General features: G+C 38.3%; 1 protein-coding gene across 2 annotated transcripts in view; it reads left to right on the top strand.

Annotated features, from left to right (window-relative positions):
* uri1 (URI1 prefoldin like chaperone) overlaps window positions 1-27,993 on the top strand; it is a 177,555-nt gene that overhangs the window by 92,486 nt on the left and 57,076 nt on the right. For both annotated transcript variants that reach the window (XM_028809670.2, XM_051932184.1), the window contains 2 exons: window positions 21,648-21,726; window positions 23,884-24,019. In XM_028809670.2, the coding sequence (XP_028665503.1) occupies window positions 21,648-21,726; window positions 23,884-24,019 (215 nt within the window). The remainder of the gene's footprint in view (window positions 1-21,647; window positions 21,727-23,883; window positions 24,020-27,993) is intronic.

The raw sequence follows: 27,993 nt of genomic DNA on the forward strand, positions 1-27,993 counted from the left end.
TTAAATTAATTTTTTTCCTCATTAATGTACACACAGCAACCCATATTGACAGACAAAAAAAAGAATTTTTGAAATTGTTGCAGATTTATTAAAAAAGAAAAACTGAAATATCACATGGTCCTAAGTATTCAGACCCTTTGCTCAGTATTTAGTAGAAGCACCCTTTTGAGCTAATACAGCCATGAGTCTTCTTGGGAAAGATGCAGCAAGTTTTTCACACCTGGATTTGGGGATCCTCTGCCATTCCTCCTTTCAGATCCTCTCCAGTTCTGTCAGGTTGGATGGTAAACGTTGGTGGACAGCCATTTTTAGGTCTCTCCAGAGATGCTCAATTGGGTTTAAGTCAGGGCTTTGGCTGGGCCATTCAAGAACAGTCACAGAGTTGTTGTGAAGCCACTCCTTCGTTATTGTAGCTGTGTCCTTAGGGTCATTGTCTTGTTGGAAGGTAAACCTTCGGCCCAGTCTGAGGTCCTTAGCACTCTGGAGAAGGTTTTTGTCCAGGATATCCCTGTACTTGGCCGCATTCATCTTTCCCTCGATTGCAACCAGTCGTCCTGTCCCTGCAGCTGAAAAACACCCCCACAGCATGATGCTGCCACCGCCATGCTTCACTGTGGGGACTGTATTGGACAAGTGATGAGCAGTGCCTGGTTGTCTCCACACATACCGCTTAGAATTAAGGCCAAAAAGTTCTATCTTGGTCTCATCAGACCAGAGAATCTTATTTCTCACCATCTCAGAGTCCTTCAGGTGTCTTTTAGCAAACTCCATGCGGGCTGTCATGTGTCTTGCACTGAGGAGAGGCTTCTGACAGGCCACTCTGCCATAAAGCCCTGACTGGTGGAGGGCTGCAGTGATGGTTGACTTTCTACAACTTTCTCCCATCTCCTGACTGCATCTCTGGAGCTCAGCCAAAGTGATCTTTGGGTTCTTCTTTACCTCTCTCACCATGGCTCTTCTCCCCCGGTAGCTCAGCTTGGCCGGACAACCAGCTCTAGGAAGGGTTCTGGTCATCCCAAACGTCTTCCATTTAAGGATTATGGAGGCCACTGTGCTCTTGGGAACCTTAAGTGCAGCAGAATTTTTTTTGTAACCTTGGCCAGATCTGTGCCTTGCCACAATTCTGTCTCTGAGCACTTCAGGCAGTTCCTTTGACCTCATGATTCTCATTTGCTCTGACATGCATTGTGAGCTGTAAGGTCTTATATAGACAGGTGTGTGGCTTTCCTAATCAAGTCCAATCAGTATAATCAAACACAGCTGGACTCAAATGAAGGTGATCTCAAGGATGATCAGAAGAAATGGAAGCACCTGAGTTAAATATATGAGTGTCACAGCAAAGGGTCTGAATACTTAGGACCATGTGATATTTCAGTTTTTCTTTTTTTATAAATCTGCAACAATTTCAAAAATTCTTTTTTTTTGTCTGTCAATATGGGGTGCTGTGTGTACATTAATGAGGAAAAAAATTAATTTAAATGATTTTAGCAAATGGCTGCAATATAACAAAGAGTAAAGAATTGAAGGGGGTCTGAATACTTTCCGTACCCACTGTATAGGAGGGTAACAATGAGTTAAATTCCAATGGATGTTTTTCAAACGTTGACAAGCAAAAATCAAAAGGTATCACTGAAAACCACAGAAAACAAAAACAGCAAAAAAAAAACAGTTTGAGGAAAGTTGGAAAAAAGAAACTTTGTTAAAAAAAAAAAAAAAAATTCTGTTTGGGGATCGTTGTGCAAATGTGCACAACTGAGCTGCGACCACAGATCTAACTGCTTTGCTGAATGTATTTCATTGTAACGAGATTTCTATAGACTCGTGTCATATGGGGAAACTGTTGGGACCATAAAAATACTTTGTTGTAATACACTCTCTCACCTCAGTCTCTCTTCTCTCTCTGCGTTGCTGCAAAACCCCGCCCGCCAAGCATTCTGAAAAGTCTGAGTGAGTCTGCGTTGCCGGCAGTTTTCACTCGGCCCGGGTGTCAGATGGCTGCCTCCCGGTAGTGGGCCGCGAACCGAGGGTTGGGGACCCTTGACATAAGTGATAAATAAGTTATCTTTGAGTGGCACTAAAACCAAAGTTAGTCTCCGGTACCTCTGTATTTAACCCACCAGTCTGCCAGGTAGCTTACAGTGCTGATTACCCTAATAAAATGACAAAATTCTATGAAATAGAAGCGTAATGATTATCCCTACTCATGTTTAAATTTGTAGTATCTTCGCTAATTTATGCAAAGAATGCAACACAACTTTTGTTGTTGTTGTTATTGTTTACATCCCTCCTCGGGCGGACATGGAGATAGCGGGTGACATTATCCATTCTGATGTTGCTAAACTGCAAACGCAGCACCCCGAGGCACTTGTGCTAATCGCTGGAGACTTTAACCATGTGACACTGGACAAAACATTATCTGCCTTCTCCCAGTATGTGGATTGTAACACCTGGGGAAATAGGACTATTGCCCTACTGTATGGAAAGGTTAAAGATGCATACAGTACCACCCCGCTGCCTGCGCTTGGGGAAAGCAGATCATAACCTGGTTCTGCTTCAGCCTCACTGTAAAGGGTGAGGGAGCTACCTACAACCACACGCTCATTCAGGAAGTGGTCCCCTGAGGCAGAGCAGGCTCTGAGAGACTGCTTTGGAACTACAGACTGGGATATCCTGCAGGGATCATATAGTGAGAACATTGAGGAGGTTGTTGACTGCACTAGTGACTACATCAACTTCTGTATGGACATTGTACAACCCCAATTCCAATGAAGTTGGGACGTTGTGTAAAATGTAAATAAAAACAGAATACAATGATTTGCAAATCCTTTTCAACCTATATTCAATTGAATACACTACAAAGACAAGATATCGAATGTTCAAACTGATAAACTTTATTGTTGTTTTGCAAATCTTCACTCATTTTGAATTTAATGCCTGCAACACGTTCCAAAAAAGCTGGCACAGGGGCATGTTTACCACTGTGTTATACCTTTACTTTTAACAACACTCAATAAGCGTTTGGGAACTGAGGACACTAATTGTTGAAGCTGTGTAGGTGGAATTCTTTCCCATTCTTGCTTGATGTACAACTTCAGTTGCTCAACAGTCCAGGGTCTCCGTTGTCGTATTTTGTGCTTCATAATGCGCCACACATTTTCAATGGGAGACAGGTCTGGACTGCAGGCAGGCCAGTCTAGTACCCGCACTCTTTTACTACGAAGCCACGCTGTTGTAACACATGCAGAATGTGGCTTCCCATTGTCCTGCTGAAATAAGCAGGGATGTCCCTGAAAAAGACATCGCTTGGATGACAGCATATGTTGCTCCAAAACCTGTATGTATCTTTCAGCATTAATGGTGCCTTCACAGATGTGTAAGTTACCCATGCCATAGGCACTAACACACCCCCCATACCATCACAGATGCTGGCTTTTGAACTTTGCGCTGATAACAATCCGGATGGTCCTTTTCCTCTTTGGCCTGGAGGACACGACGTCCATGATTTCCAAAAACAATTTGAAATGTGGACTTGTCAGACCACAGCACACTTTTCCACTTAGCGTCAGTCCATCTCAGATGAGCTCGGGCCCAGAGAAACCGGCGGCATTTCTGGGTGTTGTTGATATATGGCTTTCGCTTTGCATGGTAGAGTTTTAACTTGCACTTGTAGCTGTAGCGACGAACTGTGTTAACTGACAATGGTTTTCTGAAGTATTCCTGAGCCCACGTGGTAATATCCTTTACAGAATGATGTCGGTTTTTAATGCAGTGCCGCCTGAGGGATCGAAGGTCACGGGCATCCAGTGTTGGTATTTGGCCTTGCCGCTTACGTGCAGAGATTTCTCCAGATTCTCTGAATCTTTTGATGATATTATGGCCAGTAGATGATGAAATCCCTAGATTCCTTGCAATTGTACGCTGAGAAACGTTGTTCTTAAACTGCTGGACTATTTGCCCACACAGTTGTTCACAAAGTGGTGAACCTCGCCCCATCCTTGTTTGTGAACGACTGAGCCTTTTGGGGATGCTCCTTTTACACCCAATCATGACAAACACCTGTTTCCAATTAACCTGTTCACCTGTGGAATGTTCAAAACAGGTGTTTTTTGAACATTCCTCAACTTTCCCAGTCTTTTGCTGCCCCTGTCCCAGCTTTTTTGGAACGTGTTGCAGGCATCAAATTCAAAATGAGTGAAGATTTGCAAAACAACAGTAAAGTTTATCAGTTTAAACATTTGATATCTTGTCTTCATAGTGTATTCAATTGAATACAGGTTGAAAAGGATTTGCAAATCATTGTATTCTGTTTTTATTTACGTTTTCCACAACGTCCCAACTTCATTGGAATTGGGGTTGTAGTTCCAGTAAGAACAGTACGCTGCTATGCTAACAACAAGCCATGGATTACAAGTGACATCAAGGGCCTTTTGAACCAGAAGAAAGGGCTTTTAAAGGCAGTGATCAGCATGAGCTCAAGCTTATGCAGAAGGAACTCCGAGTCCAGCTCAGGGCGGTGAGGAAGCAGTACAGGACAAAGCTGGAGCAGAAGTTGCAGAATAACAGCATGAAGGAAGTGTGGGATGGGATGAAGATCATGGGATGAAGATCATCACTGGCTGCAGCTCGAAGCGGGGTGCAACCATCGAGAGAGACGTGGAGAGAGCAAACCAAATGAACAACTTCTTTAACAGTTTTGACCACCCTAATCCACTCTCACCTCGGAGTACTGCACCCTCCACCCATCCTTCTTCTGACATCAGCATAGGAGAGATTTTCCCCCCACCCATAATTACAGCAGCCCAGGTAAGCAGAGAGCTGAGGAGACTTCGTGCCAGCAAAGCAGTGGGTCCAAATGGAGTATCGCTACGACTGCTGAAGGCCTGTGCGTTGGAGCTGGGGAGTCTTCTCCAGTGCAACGTCAACCTGATCCTGGAACAAGGGAGAGTCCCGAGGCTTTGGAAAACATCTTGCATCACCCCAGTCCCAAAGGTACATCTTGCATCACCCCAGTCCCAAAGGTATCACGTCCTAGTGAGCTGAATGACTTCTGGCCTGACGCTCTGACATCACATGTGATGAAGACCATGGAGCGGCTGCTGCTTCACCACCTGAGGCCACACCCTCGACCCTCTGCAGTTCGCATACCAGGAGAAGGTGGGAGTGTAGGACGCCATCATCTACATGCTACACCGTTCCCTCTCCCACTTGAACAGAGGCAGTGGTGCTGTAAGAATTATGTTTCTGGACTTCTCTAGCGCCTTCAACACCATCCAACCTCTGCTCCTTAGGGACAAGCTGACAGAGATGGGAGTAGATTCATACCTGGTTCAAGGATCGTGGACTATCTTAAAGACAGACCTCAGTATGTGCATCTCGGGAACTGCAGGTCTGTCATTGTGGTCAGCAACACAGGAGTGCCGCAGGGGACTGTACTTTCTCCGGTCCTGTTCAGCCTATATACATCGGACTTCCAATACAACTCGGAGTCTTGCCACGTGCAGAAGTTCACTGATGACACTGCTATCGTGGGCTGCATCAGGAGTGGGCAGGATGAGGAGTATAGGAACCTAATCAAGGACTTTGTTAAATGGTGCCACTCAAACCACCTACACCTGAACACCAGCAAAATCCTGGACCCCGTGATCATCAGAGGTGACTGTGTGCAGAGGGTGCAGACCTATAAATACCTGGGAGTGCAGCTGGATGATAAATTGGACTGGACTGCCAATACTGATGCTCTGTGCAAAAGAAGACAGAGCCGACTATACTTTCTTAGAAGGCTGGCGTCCTTCCAACATCTGCAGTAAAATGGTGCAGATGTTCTATCAGATGGTTGTGGCAAGTGCCCTCTTCTACGCAGTGGTGTGCTGGGGAGGCAGCATAAAGAAGAGGGATGCCTCACACCTGGACAAACTGGTGAGGAAGGCAGGCTCTATTGTAGGCATGGAGCTGAACAGTTTGACATCCGTGGCAGAGCGATGGGCACTGAGCAGGCTCCTGTCAATCATGCAGAATCCACTGCATCCACTAAACAGTGTCATCTCCAGACAGAGGAGCAGCTTCAGTGACAGACTGCTGTCAATGTCCTGCTCCACTGACAGACTGAGGAGATTGTTCCTCCCCCACACTATGTGACTCTTCAGTTCCACCCAGGGGGGTAAATGTTAACATTATACAAAGTCATCGTCTGTTTTACCTGCATTTTTTTATCACTCTTTAATTTAATATTGTTTCTTTATCAGTATGCTGCTACTGGAGTATGTGAATTTCCATTTGGGATTAATCAAATCTGTCTGTCTGTCTGTCTGTCTGTCTGTCTGTCTGTCTGTCTGTCTGTCTGTCTGTCTGTCTGTCTGTCTGTCATCCAAATAATGCACAGTGTCATTTGTTTTAAGTGAAATTGTAGCTACAGGGATCTTTTTTTTAGTGTGCCAGGAGAAATAGTGTAGGTATAGCATTTATTTTCAAACCATTTTTCTGTGGTAGCACACCTTTTGTAACCCTGAAAATGCCAAGACACACCACGATTCTGCCAACCACAAAAACATTTAATCTCTATACTTGCTAAACTGTCTGCAAAATGGTGATCACAAACCTGCTTTTATGTCAGCTTCGCCAGGTAGTCCTGTTTTCCTCAGACAAGTCTCGTATTTGTGGTGTTTTAACACAAATTTTAATGTATGCCCATTTACGAGATGCTTATTCTTTTAATTAAACAATCTTCAGCAGTGCATTCAAAGTCAACAGTCGTTTCAATCATTTAATTTTTACTTATGCTATGCCAATTTGATAATTAATACAATTGCCCTGTTTTCTTATTGCCTTCTTTTCAACTTGCCTTTTAGGAAGGCATTCAAATTCAGATTGTACTTGCTCAAGTATTATTTTGTTAAAAGTTCATGTTTAATTTTAAACTATGCCATTCATTTTTTTAATTCTTTTGTCTTGATTCTACATGAAATTTGTGATTCAGTTTGCATTTACTTCATGATTTCTGTATTCATTTTGTAATTACATTTTTTAATGTTACATTCGATTAATCGTGATTAATTATATACATTCATGCGATTATTTTTTTTCATCAATTCCCAGCCCTAATATTAATATTTATTGATTTTATATGCCATTTAAATAGAAATATCAGATTATTTACAACAGGTTCTTAATCTTACATTACAATTAAAGATTTTTTTTCTGTGCTTTTATTTCACATACAAATGTACCTTTAGTCTTTTTAAAGGAGTAGAACCCCCAATGTATTAGCAGAGCAGTAATATTCTGCAAGGTGTGTAGCAAAAAGTACAGTTTATGGGATAAAATGGACTTTTTGGCTAGGTACAACACATATTAAGAAAATGAATGTGCTTTGTGTCATGCAGTTGCTATCCATTGTTTAACTCTCTATTCCTCATTCAAAAGGCTGGGTAAGGGTTCGGCCATTACAGCCTTTCCTTGATGGCAGTGAAAGTGTATTTATGGCATGTGATAGGCTGCTGTTCTAAAGTACAAATAAGACAGCAGAGTCCATTTTAGTTCTAGGGCATATTAGCGTTTTGGAGAAAATGCAGCTAGATTAAAATTAAAATTTTATATTTTTAAATTTTATATTCTTGATGGTATTGTAGTATAGCACAATGCACAATACTCAGCTTCACTCCAGAGTCTTGGATTTGAATCTGCCCTAACACTGTACATGTGGACTACCTGTGCGTTGTGTGTGTATGTGTTGTAGGGGAGTATTGTGCTCTGTGGTGGATTGGCTCCTGCCTTGTTCCTAGTTCTGCCATTTTGTTGCCTATACGCCAGGGTGTCTATAAAGTTGGATAAACTAAATTACACACAGCAGATGCTGGAGAGAATTTTGTTGTTAATGTTGGTAGATTCTTATTGTCAACATGATATTATGAATTTTTAAAACCTTTTTTAGAGTTATCTGTTGATCTCTGCAGTATTGATTTCCATGACTTTATCATTCTGTCTAGGTAGGTTACAGCATGAGTATTGAATGCATTTTGACATAACACCACAGAACACTTTTTAACAACTGCCAGTTCTAAAAGGATTAACACAGATGTGTTTCTGGAAAGGTACATTCTCATTAAACATTGAAAGAGTTAAAGCTGAATCCATGTGCATCTACAAAGATAAAACATATTCAAATTTTTAGTATTAATTTCACAGTGAAATTGTGCTGTTGAACTTGAAGACCAAAGCAAAGACAGTCTGCTTATTTATTTTTTATTTATATGATTCTGATAATATCCACATTTTAAATGTATTTATTTTATGGACAAGATATAAAAGCTGTATCTTCTGCTTGAACTGATATGACAACTGGTATGTGACTGAGAAGTGTATCGTCGCTTTTCTGCACCCTCCCCTTCAAATAAGTATCAAATTTCACTTCTTTTTCCATTCATTGAAGTTTACTTCAGTCTGCCTTCTGCACCTTGGGGAATGTGGTTTCATTTACAGTGCAATCAATCAACTCAAGGGCACAGATAGTGAAATATAATGAGCAACAGAGTGCCTTTGACAGGCCTAATAAAATATTTTATATAATGTAAGATCTATATAGCTCAGTATGTGTACAATGTAAAATTCATTGTCCTCTTTCTTACTTTACCTGTTTAAAACTTAAGTTTGTTTCTTCATGCTCTAGTGTCTGCTGTGTGTATGAACATAACTGGTACTGTATTAAAAGTTTTAAAAATCATTGTTATAGTTTTGTTTTTTGCATATGATGTTGTTTACAAAGGTTTTAATGTCAGTCAAATAAGTTGACCATATTATCCTATGTAAATTGTATGTAGAATGTGCCCATTACACCTTTTACTGGCATGAATTATACACATAAAAAGTCTGTGCACATCAGCACTTGCTTGGTGTCTTCTTTGTGTGTGTGTGTGTGTTTGTGTGAGATTTTGAAATGTATAGTTACTAAGATATAAATAGTAATGAGATATCCTAATTGGTAAATAGTGTGTTTTAGGCCACTACTTTGAATAGGCTTGTTTGCTGAGCATATTAAGTGTTAATAATGTAATTAGTACGTTATATTAACTATTTCTAAATGGCCCTTTTTTAGGTGCCCAGCACAAATTATGGTTCTGTTCAACTGAAGGATACGTATCTTTCACCACTAGTTAACTGTCTTATAATATAAACATCTGTTTTAAACAAGCTTTTCAGTTAATTCTTCATATTAAAATATAATGATACCTATTTTGTATTACACAATTATTATCCAGTTTAGGTTTATAGAAAGCCAGTGCCTGTCCTAGTATCACTGGATTTAAGGTGGGAAAGAAACCTGGAATAGGTCACCAGACCCAGTGCAGAGCACACTAACTAGCACAAATCAACACTTGCAGTCAGCCAGTTTTGAGCTACTGGTTAACCCATCACTTCTGTGGATGGAAAATTAGAGTACCCTGAGAAAAACTAATGCAAGGTTCCCACATATGACTCTGGATCATTTTTTTGTAGTCTATGATGCGTACAATTTAGTAAATATGTTCTTTTAAAAGGTTCCACAAGTATATTATGAATTGAATTGATTTTATAGTAGTTGTGTCTATGACTGCCATTTGTGGTGAGTTAAAAGTGAAAAGTTTTCTGACACCATATGCATGATTTCTGTATATTGTGGACAAAAAACATATTTATCAGTGGAAAGATTTGAGTATTTAATTATATGTGTCTAGTAAACAGAACTGTTCATGTTTCTAACTTATCAAAGTACTGTTGAAAATGCAATAAAAAGCTAAAAAGTGTATGCTTTTTCATTTTTTTTTTCTCAATTTTTTTTATAACTGACAATTTTTTATCAATTTATATACAGTCAATTCTCGTTATCATTGGGGGTTCCAGCAGAACACTAGCTTGAGGAGAGGACCAGCTAGGAGATAAGGGGACAGGCTGGGTGGTGATCTTTCCAATAGGTTCCCCTATGTAAACTTTATTTTACTTCCTCTTATAGTCAAGCTCGTTTGACTTCTAGGCAAATGTCAGAGGCCACAAGTGTCCACAGACGTATAAGGGGCTGGAGGCTTTAGCCTATACAGACCTCATTGGGCACAAGGTGAAAAACAGCCTTGGCTGGGACCCATCTTCATTGTTGTATCCATTATAGTACTCTCTTTGCACCTCTTCACGATCACACAGGGCCAATTTAGAGTCTCCAGTTAAGTCTTTTGGCATATGGATAAAAAACCTTCACAGACCAGGTGAAAATGTTCAGACTGTGGAAAAAAAGTGTATATATACAGTACTGTGCAAAAGTTTTAGGCAGGTGTGAAAAAAATGCTGTAAACAAAGAATGCTTTCAATAATGGAAGTGTTAATCATTTATTTTCATCAATCAACAAAATGCAGTGAATGAACAAAAGAGAAATCTAAATCAAATCAATATTTGGTGTGACCACCCTTTGCCTTCAAAAAGGCATCAATTCTTCTAGGTACACTTGCACACAGTTTTTGAAGGAACTCGGCTGGTAGGTTGTTCCAAACATCTTGGAGAACTAAACACAGATCTTCTGTGGATGTAGGCTTCCTCACATCCTTCTGTCTCTTCATGTAATCCCAGACACACTCGATGATGTTGAGATCAGGGCTCTGTGGGGGCCATACCATCACTTCCAGGACTTCTTGTTCTTCTTTACGCTGAGGATAGTTCTTAATGACTTTGGCTGTGTGTTTGAGGTCGTTGTCCTGCTGCAGAATAAATTTGGGGCCAATCATACGCCTCCCTGATGGTATTGCATGATGGATAAGTATCTGCCTGTATTTCTCAGCATTGAGAACACCATTAATCCTGACCAAATCTCCAACTCCATTTGCAGAAATGCAGCCCCAAACATTCAAGGAACCTCCACCATGCTTCACTGTTGCCTGCAGACACTCATTATTGTACCGCTCTCCAGCCCTTCGACGAACAAACTGCCTTCTGCTACAGCCAAATATTTCAAATTTTGACTCATCAGTCCAGAGCACCTGCTGCCATTTTTCTGCACCCCAGTTCCTATGTTTTCGTGCATACTTGAGTCACTTGGTCATGTTTCCACGTCAGAGGTATGGCTTTTTGGCTGCAACTCTTCCATGAAGACCACTTCTGGCCAGACTTCTCCGGACAGTAGTTTCTGCCAGTTCTTAGCTGATGGCACTGCTGGACATCTTCCGATTTCGAAGGGTAATAAGCTTGATGTGTCTTTCATCTGCTGTACTAAGTTTCCTTGGCTGACCACTGCGTCTACGATCCTCAACGTTGCCCGTTTCTTTGTGCTTCTTCAAAAGAGCTTGAACAGCACATCTTGAAACCGCAGTCTGCTTTGAAATCTTTGTCTGGGAGAGACCTTGCTGATGCAGTATAACTACCTTGTGTCTTGTTGCTGTGCTCAATCTTGCCATGACATGAAACTGTCTTCCACAACCTCACCTTGGTACCAGAGTTTAGCTGTTCCTCACCCAGTTTTAAGCCTCCTACACAGCTGTTTCTGTTTCAGTTAATGACTGTGTTTCAACCTACGTGTGACATTGATGATCATTAGCACCTATTTGGTATAATTGGTTGATCATACACCTGACTATAATCCTACAAAATCCCTGGCTTTGTGCAAGTGTACCTATAAGAATTGGTGCTGGTTTAAAGGCAAAAGGTAGTAACACCAAATATTGATTTGATTTAGATTTTTCTTTTGTTCGCTCACTTTGCATTTTGTAAACTGATAACAATAAACAATCATTATTTGTATTTCTGAGAGCATTCTTTGTTTACAGCATTTTATCACACCTGCCTAAAACTTTTGCACAGTACTGTATATATATATCTTTAATAACCTATGCTAATGAAATCTAAATTACTTGGAACAAAGTCGAGTTCTAAATGTAGTCCAATATTTCAGATGTATTTTGCTTTAATGCCTTCTACATCATGAGGATTTTTTGGATCTGTTTTTCCTTAGGCAACTACTTTTTTGTGCAACTGGTGCATTTATTAGTATTTGACAGATCACTGAATATTTTAATTTATTCAGTCTTAGCTAAATATACTTGTATAAGCAAGGATAAAAAATGAACTTTTTTTAAATAAATGGATTCTAGTTTTTCCCAGATGGTTTATAATGTATATATAAGCCATTGAATAGTATATGCACAAAATGATAGGAAGATGCTTACTTTAATAGGGCCCATATGAACGCTCTGACCCATATAATCCCTCCCATTCATCCCAAGAGTTCCCCTGTGCATAGAGTGCTCTAGTTTGAACTTTGTTAGCTACATTAACAGCATTACTAACAACAGTTTCTGAATAGTAACATTTTGAGCAGATTTATTTATGTATATAAAGTCAATTGTGAAATACAGTAACATTTAAAATCAGATTTAACAGTTTTTTTCTTTCTGATACTGGATTGCATAATTGATATTATCAGCTGCTTCTTTGCAAACAATTATACTCTGTTTCCTGTCTGAAATTTATAGGAACAATTCATAAACATTACACTGTAAATCATTTTGATTTAAACAGTGTTTATTCCTTGTCTTCAAGGTCCATTTACAGAATTGCAGTTAAACTTTTTTCTATTTACATTAAATTTCAGAAAAGATATTTTTAACAAACGGTTACTAAAACTGTGTATGCATATAGTCCTCTCCACAGTTATTGGCACCCCGGTAAAGAGGAGTAAAAGAAGTTTATGTAAAAAATTATCTTTTGGTGAATTGCTTTAATGTCACAATGAAAAAGGTAAGGGAAAACCAACCTTCAGCTGAACTAAATTTATTTTTGAGAAAAAATAATTTCTCAATAAGGAATAATTATTTGAAAAAACAAAAGCAAATGTGCCAAGATTATTTGCACCTGTGCATTTAATACTTTATATTGCCAATAAAACAGCACTGGGTCTTCTTCTGTAACATCTTGTAAGAATATAGAGCAGGGAATCTGAGACCATTCCTTTTCACAGAATCTGTCTAGGTCATCCTGCATCACAGGTCCTCTCTCTTGTGGTTTTCAATGGGTTTAGGACTGCGGACTGAGGCGTCAATGGCAGAAACTTGATTTTGTGTTCCTTTAACCATTTTTGTGTTGATTTGGACATATTGTGGATCATTGTCCTCCTGGAACATCTAGCAATTAACCAGTTTTTATTTTTTGGCAGAGGCAGTAAAGTTAAATTCAAAAACTCCTGATATTTAAAGGAGTCCATGATGTCATGTACCCTTACAGGGTTCCCAAGACCTTTGGAAGAAAACCAGTCTCATAACATCACAGAATGTACAACATTCTTGACATTGGGGATCAGGTTGTTTTCAGTATATTAGTCCTTTTTATGCCAACCCCACATAGAGTATTTGTTGTCTAACAATATAACATGGTTACAATCAAATAACAGTTGCATTCAGAAAATAAAATGTCAGGCACTTAAGTTTGTGGTTAAATGACAGGAAAGACTTCCTGTCAGCCACCAATTGTGCAAGTTCTCCCACTTAAAAAGATGAGAGAGGCCTGTAATTTTCATCATAGGTATATCTCAACTGTGAGAGACAAAATGAGAAGGAAAAATCCAGAAAATCACATTGTCTGATTTTTGAAGAATTTATTTGCAAATTATGGTGGGGAAAAAAAGTATTTGGTCAATAACAAAAGTTCATCTCAATACTTTGTTATATACCCTTTGTTGGCAATGACAGAGGTCAAGTGTTTTCTCTAAGTCTTCACAAGGTTTTCACACACTGTTGCTTGTATTTTGGCCCATTCCTCCATGCAGATCTCCTCTAGAGCAGTGATGTTTTGGGGCTGGCGCTGGGCAACACGGACTTTCAACTCCCTCCAAAGATTTTCTATGGGGTTGAGATCTGGAGACTGGCTAGGCCTCTCCAGGACCTTGAAATGCTTCTTATGAAGCCACTACATTGTTACCCGGGCGGTGTGTTTGGGATCATTGTCATGCTGAAAGACCCAGCCATGTTTCATCTTCAATGCCCTTGCTGATGGAAGGAGGTTTTCACTCAAAATCTGACGATACTTGGCCCCATTCATTCTTTCCTTTACACGGATCAGTCGTCCTGGTCCCTTTGCGCAGATAAACAGCCCCAAAGCATGATGTTTCCACCCCCGTGCTTTACAGTAGGTATGGTGTTCTTTGGATGCAACTCAGCATTCTTTCTCCTCCAAACACGACGAGTAGAGCTTTTACCAAAAGTTCTATTTTGGTTTCATCTGACCATATGACATTCTCCCAATCCTCTTCTGGATCATCCAAATGCTCTCTAGCAAACATCAGATGGGCCTGCAAATGTACTGGTTTAAGCAGGGGGATACATCTGGCACTGCAGGATTTGAGTCCGTGGCTGCGTAGTGTGTTACTGATGGTAGCCTTTGTTACTTTGGTCCCAGCTCTCTGTAGGTCATTCACTAGGTCCCCCCGTGTGGTTCTGGGATTTTTGCTCACTGTTCTTGTGATCATTTTGACCCCATGGGGTGAGATCTTGCGTGGAGCCCCAGATCGATGGAGATTATCAGTAGTCTTGTATGTCTTCCATTTTCTAATAATTGCTCCCACAGTTGATTTCTTCACACCAAGCTGCTTACCTATTGCAGATTCAGTCTTCCCAGCCTGGTGCAGGTCTAAAGTTTTGTTTCTGGTGTCCTTTGACAGCTCTTTGGTCTTCGCCATAGTGGAGTTTGGAGTGCGACTGTTTGAGGTTGTGGACAGGTGTCTTTTATATTGATAACGAGTTCATACAGGTGCCATTAATACAGGTAACGAGTGGAGGACAGAGGAGCCTCTTACAGAAGAAGTTACAGGTCTGTGAGAGCCAGAAATCTTGCTTGTTTGTAGGTGACCAAGTACTTATTTTCCACCATAATTTGCAAATAAATTATTTAAAAATCAGACGTGATTTTCTGGATTTTTTTTCTCATTTTGTCTCTCATAGTCGAGGTATACCTATGATGAAAATTATAGGCCTCTCTCATCTTTTTAAGTGGGAGAACTTTCACAATTGTTGGCTGACTAAATACTTTTTTGCCCCACTGTATGTACAGGGTAAGCCAAAATGAAGTACCACATTTCTCAAGGTCATTGCATGAGGTAGAGGCAGCGAACTGGGCTGAGTTGGGGTTCCTTTGATAGGTGATCCCTTGTAGTTTTCAGTCAGCAACATGCCTTGGTCTGGTGTGCACCGTGTTTTCGCTTTCAAAGCATTTTAAAAAAAACAGCAAATCCATCATCACTACGCAATGTGCCTTCTGAACACACTTCAGCATTCCTCATAACAGTGACATCCTAAAATACATATATGTGTGCGTGTGTTTGTATGTTTGTAGCAATGCAGTAGTAGTAGTACACCATGAACTAAAATGAAGAGACTTAACATTAACCGGTAATTTGCTTCATGATTTCTACTTCAAAGAAGATATTTACAATTGCCTACTAATACACATAAAATTTCTTTTTGCTGCCAAAATGCTTAAAAGTACAACATTTTGTTCAAATATTATTGAAGCCCATGCAGACGACACCAGTTTAACAGATATGTGAGTGACAATGTTAAAACAGTGACATATTGAAACTAATTTTAGGTTTTAGTTTCAAATGTTTAGCTATGCCTTTGTTATTGTTATTTTATTATTATTATGGTTTAAAGGTTCAGTTACAGCTACATTTTCTCCAGTGGAACTGAGTATCTGGATGAAGCAAATTGTTTGTCAGACCATGAAATGAGAAATGCATCAGTGCATACCATACTGTACATGTAAAACTGTATTCTTCTTCATTGTGTAATAGTCTCAATTTAGTGTGCTGTGTATGCTTCTCATTTACATTTATATTTAGTAATTTAACAGAGTCTTTTATCCAAAGCAACTTACAAAACGGTAAATGTAGTTGAGTAAGCAGTATTATGTGCTTACCTCTACATGAAGTTTAATAGATTTAGAAGGAGGGATATTTAGCACTCCGAACCAAAAATTTTGGCACTTTTGGTAACCTTTTTGCCTGACAGTTACAATGGAAGATGTATAGAAGCTGAGATCAGGATTTGCAAATAGTCAATTTGTGAAGCAGCTGCATGTCTTCCCCATTCAGCTTAACAAGTCTGTACCATTTCTTCACTATAAGACTAATGACAACAGTTGCATTAAGCTTACTTTTTTGTCAGTCAGGTGGTGAGATGTAGTCAAGTTTAATAGTTAAAAGCTACTCAATTTTTGGGTCGTATGTTATTTTTATGCCTGATTGTGATAGCACCCTGTGTGCCAGAAATATGAAAGACAGATGTGACGTAACTGACTGCATCATATACACCAGCAATGATTGCAAATGGTCTTTACTGAAATTTTAAATTTCTTGTGGGTTTGAGTCACTGCCATGTCTTTTAGTAGTCACTTGTGGTCATTGGAGAGAAGACAGGACTGGTAAGAGGAAGATTTAGGGGGCTTTTATTATAGCTTCACAATGTCTAAGGCTTTGTTCGAGCACTTGTGTCGATACCTGTTTGTAAGTCTATAAGCTTGAGGTGTGTCATTGCCGTAAGAAAATGTGTACCAATTTGTAATAACAGAGAATTCAGTTTTAAGGATTCGGACACAGGAACATGGAAGTTGTGTTTGTCTGCATCAGGTTTATTACCACACAGGAAATTGGTAGAAATCTGAATGGACAACGATGTAGCATATTTAAAATTTTGTGAATTGAGTAATTAAATTGAGTTTTAGAGGTTGTAACATAATGAAATTTTTATACTTAGTTATGTCATGGGGTAAACTATTTTGAGTAAATATAGTAAGAACATTGAAAATAAGTTAATGGATTAAATAAAACAAAAAAAACAACTATAGGTATATAGTAGGAAATATTTTGCTTGGATATTACGAAAGACAAGGACAAGTTGTAGGCAAGGTGTAGTAGTTTATGAATACTTAAATCAGTTTTTGAGGCATTCTGTCTTGCACTCTGGAGTAATACAGCCTACTTTTTCAGTGAAGTAACACGCACATCCACAATTCATAAAGGATTCTGTCCATTGCAGTCTGTCTAACCAGTAGTGCAGTACATCTGAAAAAACTGTAGTCCTGGAAGTTATTCTAGAACAAGATGTACAAGCATGAAAGGTGATTGTGTTTCTCTTGTGCTCGTAATTAAACAATTTATCCTAGTATGCTATCAAAATGTTTGACCCTTATTCAATGCTACAGCAATATTACAGGGCTGCATACTCCCCAATGTCCCCTGTGTCAATTACTTTACTGGAAATGACTTTTAGGTTGGTCCATATGCAGATGAGATATTGCATACTCTGTTAACAAGTTTCCAACTATGTTCCGTATTTTAAGTATAAATTTTGCACATTCATTTGGAAGATTTCCTTTACAAAGAGAACACATAGACACATGGAAGTTATGTGGTAGACGGTAGGACTTTAGGAACTTAAAAAACTAGACTTATTTGGGAAGAATTGAGTGGATAGAACTGGTTAGCTTTGTTGTTCAGAATGGCCTGCTCTCGCCTAGATTATTCTAATGTTCTGAATATATCTATATTACTAAACAACAGTTAATTTATGCACGGCGGACGCACCGAAGCGCACTGCGGCGCGGCACCCCAGAGTCAAACGCAGCGGCTTCCCAGAGTCAGTAGGTGGCGCCCAAACAACATGGATAAAAACAATGAACGAAGGCGCCCACACAAAGAAACCGCTTTAGTTCAAATAGGGTTATTGAATTAAATGGAAACTTTACCATGCCTACGACCTATTAACTAGACCTGAGGTAAAGCATGCACGCCAGGTTGTACAGCCGCCTGGACGCGACCACCCACACCACCGCATATACGACAACACAGCCATAAAAAAACAAAAACGAGAATGCATGAAGAAAAACAATAACAGAAGCGCGTTGAAATGAACTGTCCCAGGATGCACCCACACTCCATGATATTTCATCACGACTTGCTCTAATCCACTGTGCCAGTAATATAAATCACATAACGGTCACAGACTCAAACCCAGCGGCTTCCCAGACTCAGTGGCTGGCACACGAACACCACAACCTGTAAACTAAACTTGCTGTGCTCCACTCTGCCAGCGGTCGGTGTCTGCAAAGGCAACGGAATCGCGTCTCCACAAAACAAAACCGCTTTAGTACAGATATGCTTATTTAATTAAATGACATTTCCTCAGATGCACCCACCCTCCATGATATGTCATCCATCCAAATATCGGACAGAACAGAAACTGATTGCCATTCTTGGATTTACGATTCTCTAGAGAATCGTGGGCTTACTTGTTACTATTCTAATTCAGAGCAGTTTTTAACACATAAAGGTCTGTTGTGCCATAAAGGTTTTTTTGTCAAATTTCTACTAATGTAATTCTTTTCATGTTGCTTTTGGAAAACATGCTTCGAAATATTAATGATAATATTTCTGTTAACTTGTCAATAGGTTCCAACATAATGTCTGCATGAATTTTTAAGAAGGAATGTTTTGTGGCTTCAAAAGTAAATGAATAAAGTACAGTGGAACCTCGAGATACGATCACCTCTGTATACGAGAAATTCAAGATACGAGGAAAGTATGAGCGAAAAATTCAGATCTAAATACGAGCATTGGCTCGCGTAACGAGCCACGGGCCAGGCTGTGGGTATAGCTCGCGGCTTAGCGAGGGGGCGTGGTAGCTGGAGCGAGCCGCAGGGCGATCTGCAGTGTGGGCATTTCTCACCTAAGTGCACAGGTGGGAAACTGCCCACATCCATGATTGTTCCTGTGGCTGATGGGCTGCAGCTGCCATGTCCTCCCCGCATATATAGAGAAACGCGAGCTGGTTAAGGGGGAGAAGAAGTAAAAGAAAAGAGCGGAGAGAGAACGGAGGTTGCGGGAGGAGGCAGGAAGCAGCAGGAAGTCGGTGCGGGAGAGCAAGCAAGTGCAGGCTCGCGTGTAGCTGAACAGGCGAGCCAAACAGCTGAAGCAGGACGGTGTAGAGAAGGTCAGCTGCATTAAGAGTGTCTCGCCTGTTGCAGAGCCCGATGGGAGAAGCAGGTGAGATGCTGATGCTAACAGAGAAGAAGCACCGGGGATTGTCATCTGTTTTTTAAAGACTGCTTCCTGTTGACGTTTTAACCTCGTGTTAAAGGATTGTTATTCTTGTGTATTTTAAACCTCCACTTCACAACTGTTTTAAGGATTATTTATTTAAAGATTTATTGAATGCTCTACTGCACTTTGGACACCTGTTTTGATTCTTTTAATAATCAGTTATATTATTTACCAGTGTTATTTATTAAAGGTAGACTACAGTATATATTATTTATCAGTGTTATTTGTTAGGAAAATTGATTTTTATGTTAATATTTTTGGGGTGTGGAACGAATTAACTGGATTTCCATTATTTTCAATGGGGAAGTTTGTTCTGGATACGAGAAATTCGCTATACAAGCTCAGTGCTGGAACGAATTAAACTCGTATCTAGAGGTTCCACTCTATTTAATACAGAATCTTCCGGATAGCAAGAGCAGTGCTATAAAATCATTTTATAGATTTCCTTACCTTCATCACTGAGCTTATACATGTGTTCAGGATTGACTCCTGTTTTGCACATAATGCTGCTGGTATGGGCCTCCCCTTGCTACCGTGTTTCCCCAAAAATAAGACCTACCCCGAAAATAAGCCCTAGCATGATTTTTCAGGATGCTCGTGAAATAAGCCCTTGTTACGATCCCGTTCAAGCGCCTTTGGATGAGTGATAAATGCCTGCCGCTACCGTATGTACACAGATGAAAAGGAAATAATACTGGTATTACCGTTGTGAAGGGGGGGGGGGCTAAACGCACGCTAAGGAGACACGGTCGGATCAGCCGCTGTCTTAACTGCTGTCATACTGCTTGTCAATCATTTAAAAGCCTGTGCAGCAGCTGTCCTTTTGTCTCACTGCCTTGTGTTGCAGGTCGTTAAAGTGTCTCTGAGAAAATCATGTATCGTCTCCTTCCAAGATTTTTTTTTTTTATGGAGAGAAATGTAAATTTTTGTTCATGGAAAAACAAGACATCCCCTGAAAATCAATCTTTTGGAGGAAAAATTTAATATAAGATCCTGTCTTATTTTCAGAGAAACACTGTATTACCGTGCAGTAGATTAGGCAGATGCAAAAACTGGAAGGATGGTATATTGCACGTACTATACATGTATTTTCCACTTTTTTTGAATAGGAATGAGGGAGAATTCTGCATTAGGCAGAAAAGTAAGTACAATAAATGAATAAATAAAAAAATAAAATTAAGTGGTCATGTAGTCTGTGCATGTGTATATCTTTGTGTGCGTCTATGGTATGTACAATATCAACATACTGTGTCATATTTGCTTTGTTTTGGGTTTGTTATGTGGTTACAGCTCTTCATTACCCATATTTACTTCAGATGGAAGATGTTGCTTTACAACAAAAATGAGATTAAAAAATTAATTAAAGAACAATTCAAAACTGAATTTGTACCTGAGTAATTGGGATCAGTCAAAGAGTGCAGACAGAAGTCTTGCTGTATCATTGTGGGAGGCTAGATGTTAGATTATAAGGGCCAGGTGCTAGTTAATACAATCAAATACAATAAAAGTAAAACTGGTAGAGGGAAGAAGCTGCTGCAGCATGGGAACAACTAGCCTTTCAGCAAAGATGACACGCACCTCATAAACCTTTACAATTAGCAGATTTTTGAAAGTACAGTCGATTCCGCTTAATTGGGCCACCGGTCAATTGGGGCAGCCGCTTATTTGGGCCAAATCTCAAGAAACGAAAACCAAACTAATAAACTAATACATAATTTATACGCTTAATTGGGACAGTAGCAGACACGTGCTGCCAGTCAGTCATCTATCGTCGCCCGTCGAAGAAGCATGAGAAAGTTCGGCTAGTACAATCTTAGAGTGGAGTAGCACGCGTCTGCTTAATAGTCTACCGTCACCACTACCGTACCGTATTCAGTTACCCCTACACCGCCTTGTGTGTATAACGTATGAGTAAACTTCTTTTTTGTCGATTTTATTTAAAAAAAAAATTATAGTCGGGTTACAGTGTTATTTTATGCAGGAAGGCAATGAAGGGAGCCCTAAATATCTGTGCTAATTTTGTAGAAGTGCAAACTTACAAAAACAAAAGACAGCCTACACTTGATGCATTTTTGCAGAATTGAATTGTATGTACATACCTAATTATTTTACTTTAGAATATTTTTTTTTTCTTCACAGTTTATATTTTCTTACAATTTATATTTTGGTTCAATAATTTATTAAACTATGTACCTACATAGTATTTTATTTTAGAATTTATTATTATTTTTTCTTCACAGTTTATATTTTTTCTTGTAATTTATATTTCAGTTCAATAATTTATTAAAATATTGAAAGAAAATTATTGTTTAATTTTATGTGGAATTTGCTTAATTGGGGCAGCCACTTAATTGGGCCAAAATTTCCTAGTCCTAATGTGTCCCAATTAAGCGGAATCGACTGTATTTTGAATATACATTATTAATTAATTAAAAATGTTGAAAATCATAGTTAAATTGTTGACTTCTATAAATTAATTTTTCTATTTTCTACATTTTGTTAATGTTTTTTCTTTGTTATGTCCATTATTTGTTACTGATTTAACAGGATGAAAGTGGAAAGTGACTATGATGCTTTACAGCAAAGACTGTGTTCATTGCCTGATAAGCTGTCATATGATATTATGGTAGGTTTTCATTCAAATTATTTCCTTTATGTTAGGATCTTTATTTTAATCAGATTTGCCTTTCTTTCATTATTTCTGTTTTACCAAGAAATTGATGCTATACATTCATTACTTGGCTCTTTCACTTCTGTTTATTAAATAGTCACAGATCCCCTACTGATACAGTATATGTTTATGAAAAAATAATGTATGCTTAAACATAATTAAAAAATGATGTGCCCATTATGGTCTCATCACTCTTTTTGCAGTGCTACTCTAAGTACATCGTTAAAAAAAATCTCATGAAGATACTAATGCTAAAGACATTGTTTAAAGAAAAGTCAAACTGACTGAAGTTGGATCTTGGTTTTCCATGAATTTCTGACATACTGCACTTTGGGGTTGGGTATAGCTTGATGGTAATATATTTGTTTGTCTTGTTGGTTTTGCCTGCACAGATTGCATGCAGGTCAAATACTGTGATAGTTGGTCATTTGTACCTAGAGCCAGGGTCATGAGTCCAACCCCTAGGGATCTGCACTGGCAATCGGAAGGTTGCCGGTTCGAATCCTGTAAATGCCAATATGGACTCTGCTCTGTTGGGCCCTTAAGCAAGGCCCTTAACCTGCAATTGCTAAGCGCTTTGAGTAGTGAGAAAACTGCTATATAAATGCAAAAAATTATTTAAAAATTATTAACCATCAGCAAAAGGAATACTGGTGCTCATCATGCTCTCATTGAATTACTTTTATAGTCAATATTGATAAATCACACACATGCACATGCACAGGGTTTCTGTCTAGAAGTAATACTACTGAACTGTGCTTTCTTAGTTGAGAATAATGAACAGGTGTCTGTTTTATTCCAGTACACAGTCACCTGTGTGGATGGAAAGAATGGGAAAATATGCATGTTAATGTTTTTAACTGATACCAATCTTTATTTCTTTGTTGAAAAGGTTTAGTACATGGACAGTGACATGAATCAGTTTTCACACTAATTTTGAAAATATCTTCACTTGGTTCAACAACTGATCTTTTTCAGTTTTATTCTTCCCTAGGGTAACCCATCCTTCTAAATTATTTAGCAGTGGAGAATGTCTAGTAACCTTTGTTTTTCAAAGCTTGTTGCTACAATAATGAAGGTCCCGGTAGTTTAAATTTGTTAAAAAATGTGCAGATTTATGATATCCATTGAGTCCACCAATAGTCAGCAAGCTTATTTAAAGATAATTACAGACATTAAATTTGGCATGCACAGACCTAATAATTAACTTTGGTTTTCCATATCAGATCATGAATGGACAATCTTCACCAAAGCTGTTAAAATACTTTTTAAAAACATTGCAGCTTTAGTAACACAACTTGCACCAGTTGTTTGTGGGGCAGTGTGTTGTGGATAAATATATAATATTAAGTGTGTAGGTAATGTTAATTAGATAGTTAGTCACTAATATGCTTTTGGGTTAATCAGGTTTTGGTTGAAACCGCCATCTCCTATTTTTGTCCCCCAGTTCTGGGTGTATGAATAATCAATAAATACAGTTGGCATTTTTTATATGTACTGCTGAACTAATCTGTTAGTTATGGTTACATTTTATTTTTTGCATTTTTCTTTTACTCACTTTTAGGTCCAATTAGCTGTAGCTTCTACTGCAGTGGTGCTGGACTATGTTCACATGATGGTATTATTTGTAGTATATGCAAATGAGACAGGTGTGCTATTGATGACAAATTTCAGAAACATTAATAATGGCTTTTGTCTAACTTTTTTCCTGACCCCATTTTATTTAATATAAGGTCATAGTCTTGTAACATTAGGTATCAAATGTGGAAGGGGAGTAACTATATATCTAAGGAAGCAGTCTAAGAAGTTTTAAATTAATTTGATTATACTATGATAAACTAATGCTTAAAAAGTATTTATTTATAATTTACAACTATTCTCTCAGTTCACTGCACACTGCAAAGAATTTTGGCTGTTCCTATCTAAAAGCAATATGATCTTGACCACAAAAGACTTTAGAGATAAAATAAACAGTTACCGCTTGTCTGCAAATTTGTTCAAATAGCATTTAGACTTTGCAAATAACCTAGCAATCTGATTGCTAATTAGTTTCTGAATTTATAATCTTTTATTTTTACTATTTCTTTAACCTTAAGTTTTTTTCCCTGACAGGTGCCTTTTGGTTCGCTTGCATTTATGCCAGGAAAACTTGTCCATACAAATGAGGTTACTGTTTTATTGGGAGACAACTGGTTTGCAAAATGCTCTGCAAAACAGGCAGTTAATCTGGTGGAACATAGAAAGACACGTGAGTGGAATTCCATAATGTTTTAAAAAATATTTATTTATTTATTTATTTTCACTAACACTTGGCTTTTGCAGAGAAATGTTCTGTAATGAAAACTCATTTAAGGCTACTGAAAAAAGTCTGCATAAACAAACACCTTACAGAATGTGTACATAGAGAAGTCATTGGCATGCAATTTATCCAGTATAAAGGTGTGTTTTCCATTCCTTAAGAAAAAACTACATCCAATGGATTTCAATGTAGGAAGATAGGGAAAAAAACTGGTAACTAATTCCAGGAGAAAAAGAGTTAAAAAAAAAAAAAAAAAAAAGTTATGGTAACTGTGGTGGTGATCTCCTCTTGAATGAAAGGAATTGTGTCCTGTTTCTATAGACAATACACTGTTATTGTGCTGTCTAATTAAGCACAGTACAGTTATACTTACATAAAATACAAGATATACATTATTGTAACAGTAAGTGTTGTTATACACTGTTAGGATTTGTTAGTTCCTGTTGTACTAACCTAGGGATAGGGTTTATTTCACAGTTAAGTGACTCATCCCATCCCGATTATATATTAAAGCATATGTGGAAAACATACATATGGTTGTTTGGTTTTATCTAGTCAGATAAATTAAGCTGTGAGAGTAAAAGTTAGTCTTGCACATTGTGGCTAGTAATGATAATATATTGTTAAATAAATTGTTCAGCAGCCAACTACTCATGATTTAGTGCAATAAGAATATATATTTTATTCTGTAATTTGGGCACCTCTTTTCAAATTAAATGCTTTACTAAATCTTTTAACTGAAAAGAAATATTAAAGAAATACAGAAAAATTAATGACAGGATTATTTCCACCTAATATGTCATTTGGTAATTTTTGAATGACAAAAGTAGAAGTGTGTGGTATGTATCATCTACGATAATAGCTCGATTGTTGTTTTAACTTAGTATGTTTTTTGGTGTGTAAAGCGAACTTGTAGGCGTGGTCTTCTATGGAGCCCCATAGGTGTCAGGAAAAAAACCCCAAAAAAATTACTTAATTTGTTTGAAAGGATTATTTTTATTTCCGTAAGCAGCATATGCTCATCAGGCGAGTTTTATTTTGCACGTTATTGGGTGTCCTTGATTCTAAAGTACATTTTTTAAAACACTCACACTGATCCCTACCTCCTTGCCCCGCTCCATCCTGCCCCTATGGCTGCAGAAGTTGGAGCAGGTGACAAAACAAGGGAGGGAGTGAAAAACAAAAAAAGTCTTTTAGCAGCTATTTAAAAAAAACAAAAAAAAACAGAACTTCAGAGAAGACGAATCTCTGCATACTGCCTTTGAAAAAGAGATCAAGAGCTACTTGTTGATACTTGAGGTGGACAGTGATGTAGATCCGTTTGAGTGGTGGAAAACACAAGAAGTACATTTGCTCAAATTGGGGAAATTTTGCAAAAAAGTACCTGTGCATCTCTGCTTCAAACAGCCTTTCTGAGAGGACTTTCAGCACAGGAGAAAATGTAATAAGATGAAACTGTACTGCTCAGAAGCCACAACAGATGCTGTTGACAGACTGGTGTTTCTGTCACAAAACCTGAGGTTTCCTCAGTAGAATTTTAGTTGTTTTTTTTTCTGATGTCTTTGTACAATATTAGGCAGCACTTGAAGTTAGTAATTTGTTAAAAATGTAATAGGTTTGGGGTTTTTTTGTGTCTTTGCACAATATATGACAGAACTTTCTTTAGGTGTTTTTTTTTTTGCTGTACAGTATTTCACAGAACTTCTGGATGTTTACACAATAGTACAGTATATTAGATTTTTGTTCTTGCTTGTATGCTGCACACTTAACCTTACAGCAGAGCAGTTAGTTTATCCAGACTGTAATTTTCATGCCCTGTGGTTCAATTATTATTAGTATTTTACTTCCTTTGGATTAATATCATGTTTACATTAAGGGTAGGTGTCTCTTTAAAATGCTCTCATTATAGTAGTTTTATTTGTTTTAGTACAATTTTTTGTGTAAATCCTGTAGGTCACTTTGAAATGGTTTACTCATACTTAAACTGTTTCATCTCAGTAATACTTTGACTGATGATTTTAATGTTTTTGTGTTATTTTACTTCAGTTGTAAGTACATAAATAAGACCTGTTTTCCTTAACTGTTTCCATTAATCTCAATTATAAGCTACAATAAATATCATATTAACAAGACCAAGCTAGATCATTAAGACTTTTACAGAGACGCTTTTAAAGGATGCAAAATATCGCCTAATTATTGTTGTTGTCAAAACTCTCAGAAAATATTGAGATATAATCTGGTGTCTTTGTTGAGTTCCTGATATACCAAGTTGGCATAGCCTTTTATGAACATATTGAGTTTGGATGTCCATTTAATTTAACAGTTCTTGCCCTGACTTGCTCTGAGCTATTGACTTGTACAACTGAATTGAATTTACTGTTACTGTTGGTGATTTCTAAATGCTGTGCATTTTTGTAAAATGCCCACTGCTTTACCAAGCCATAGACAACAGACCCATTTCGTGCTATGCAGCTGCCCAGATAGGCGAATTTGTTGGCTTCCTTCAAAGGGGTTTGTTTCATGGCAAATGGATGGGTGCTTATGTTGGTTCCCATTCTCATTATCTTGGTTTTGTCACTACTCACAACCAAACCCAGTGGTGTAGCCCAGCTGACAAAGTTGTAAGTCATAGTTTGCAGCATCACGTCATCCTTGGCTAGCAGGGCTATGTCATTGGCAAAATCGAAATCAAACAATACACAGTTCGTTTCAATTTAAGGCCTGTACTATACTAGTGGGAGTTAGATTTACAATCAAAATCATTGTCTTAGGCCAAAAATAAGTGCTTAATTTTTTTTTATACTGGCATTGCCTTTGAATCTCTGTTAATTCTGTGCAGTGTTTACATGAGTGTTTCTCTGTGTGTGCTTCGGTTTCTTCTTCCAGATTACAAAGATGTCTGTTTTAGGTTTATTGGTAACTTTAGATTGACCCTGTATGAGCGATTACGCTCTTTAGTGAACTTAGACTTGGTTCCTTCCTCATTCACCTTGCTGCTGAGGTAGGCAGCTGACTTCATTACAATTAATTGAATGAAGCGGGTTAGAAAATAGTAGGATTGCTAAAGAAACACTTTCCACATAAAGTATGGAAAAGCCAAGCAAAATGACACCTTTTATTGGCTAACTAAAAAGATTACAATATGCAAGCTTTCGAGGCAACTCAGGCCCCTTCTTCAGGCAAGGGGCCTGAGTTGCCTCGAAAGCTTGCATATTGTAATCTTTTTAGTTAGCCAATAAAAGGTGTCATTTTGCTTGGCTTTTCTCTACATTCATAATGGCTAACATGGTACAACACCCTAGTACTACACATAAAGTATGTAAACTTTTAAAAGCAATCAAACTTACATGAACATCTCTTTTTCCCTTTTTTATCTCCTTGGATCCCCTTTAATTTGCATAGCAAGGTAAAAGGGTAAAACAGTGCATCTACTTCCAAACCTGTAAAAGTAGGATTTTACCTGAAATCCAATTTTAGGTGTTAAACCACTATGTTACTACTTTATTCTGTATCTTATTGTTGTGCTGTAATAACAATTTTTTCTTGTTTTCTCAAGCTTTGTAGCTTTGTGTTTTCAAGTGTCTAGTTTACTGTTTAGTTGTTTGTTTGTAAGAGTGTTATACCAGTAAGCCCGCGATTCTCGAAAGAATCGCAAATCCAAGAATGGCAATCACTTTCTGTTCCCAAACACATTTATACTAAAGCGGTTTGTTTGTGTGGACGCCTTCGTTCATTGTGTTTATCCATACGGGCTTGCTTAATGACGTCCTTGCTTGTGGTGTTTCTGAAGCGCGTTGTAGGAGCCTCCGTGTATTGTTTTAATCCATGCGGTCTCGTCTTTGTTGTTCTGTGGCTGTGTCGTTAGGTAGATGTCGTGTACTGTTAGGAATCATAATCCAGCTCGAACGTAAACATCAACTATG

Source organism: Erpetoichthys calabaricus, chromosome 9, assembly GCF_900747795.2.
Source record: "Erpetoichthys calabaricus chromosome 9, fErpCal1.3, whole genome shotgun sequence".
In the NCBI taxonomy this organism is placed as follows: Eukaryota; Metazoa; Chordata; class Cladistia; order Polypteriformes; family Polypteridae; genus Erpetoichthys; species Erpetoichthys calabaricus.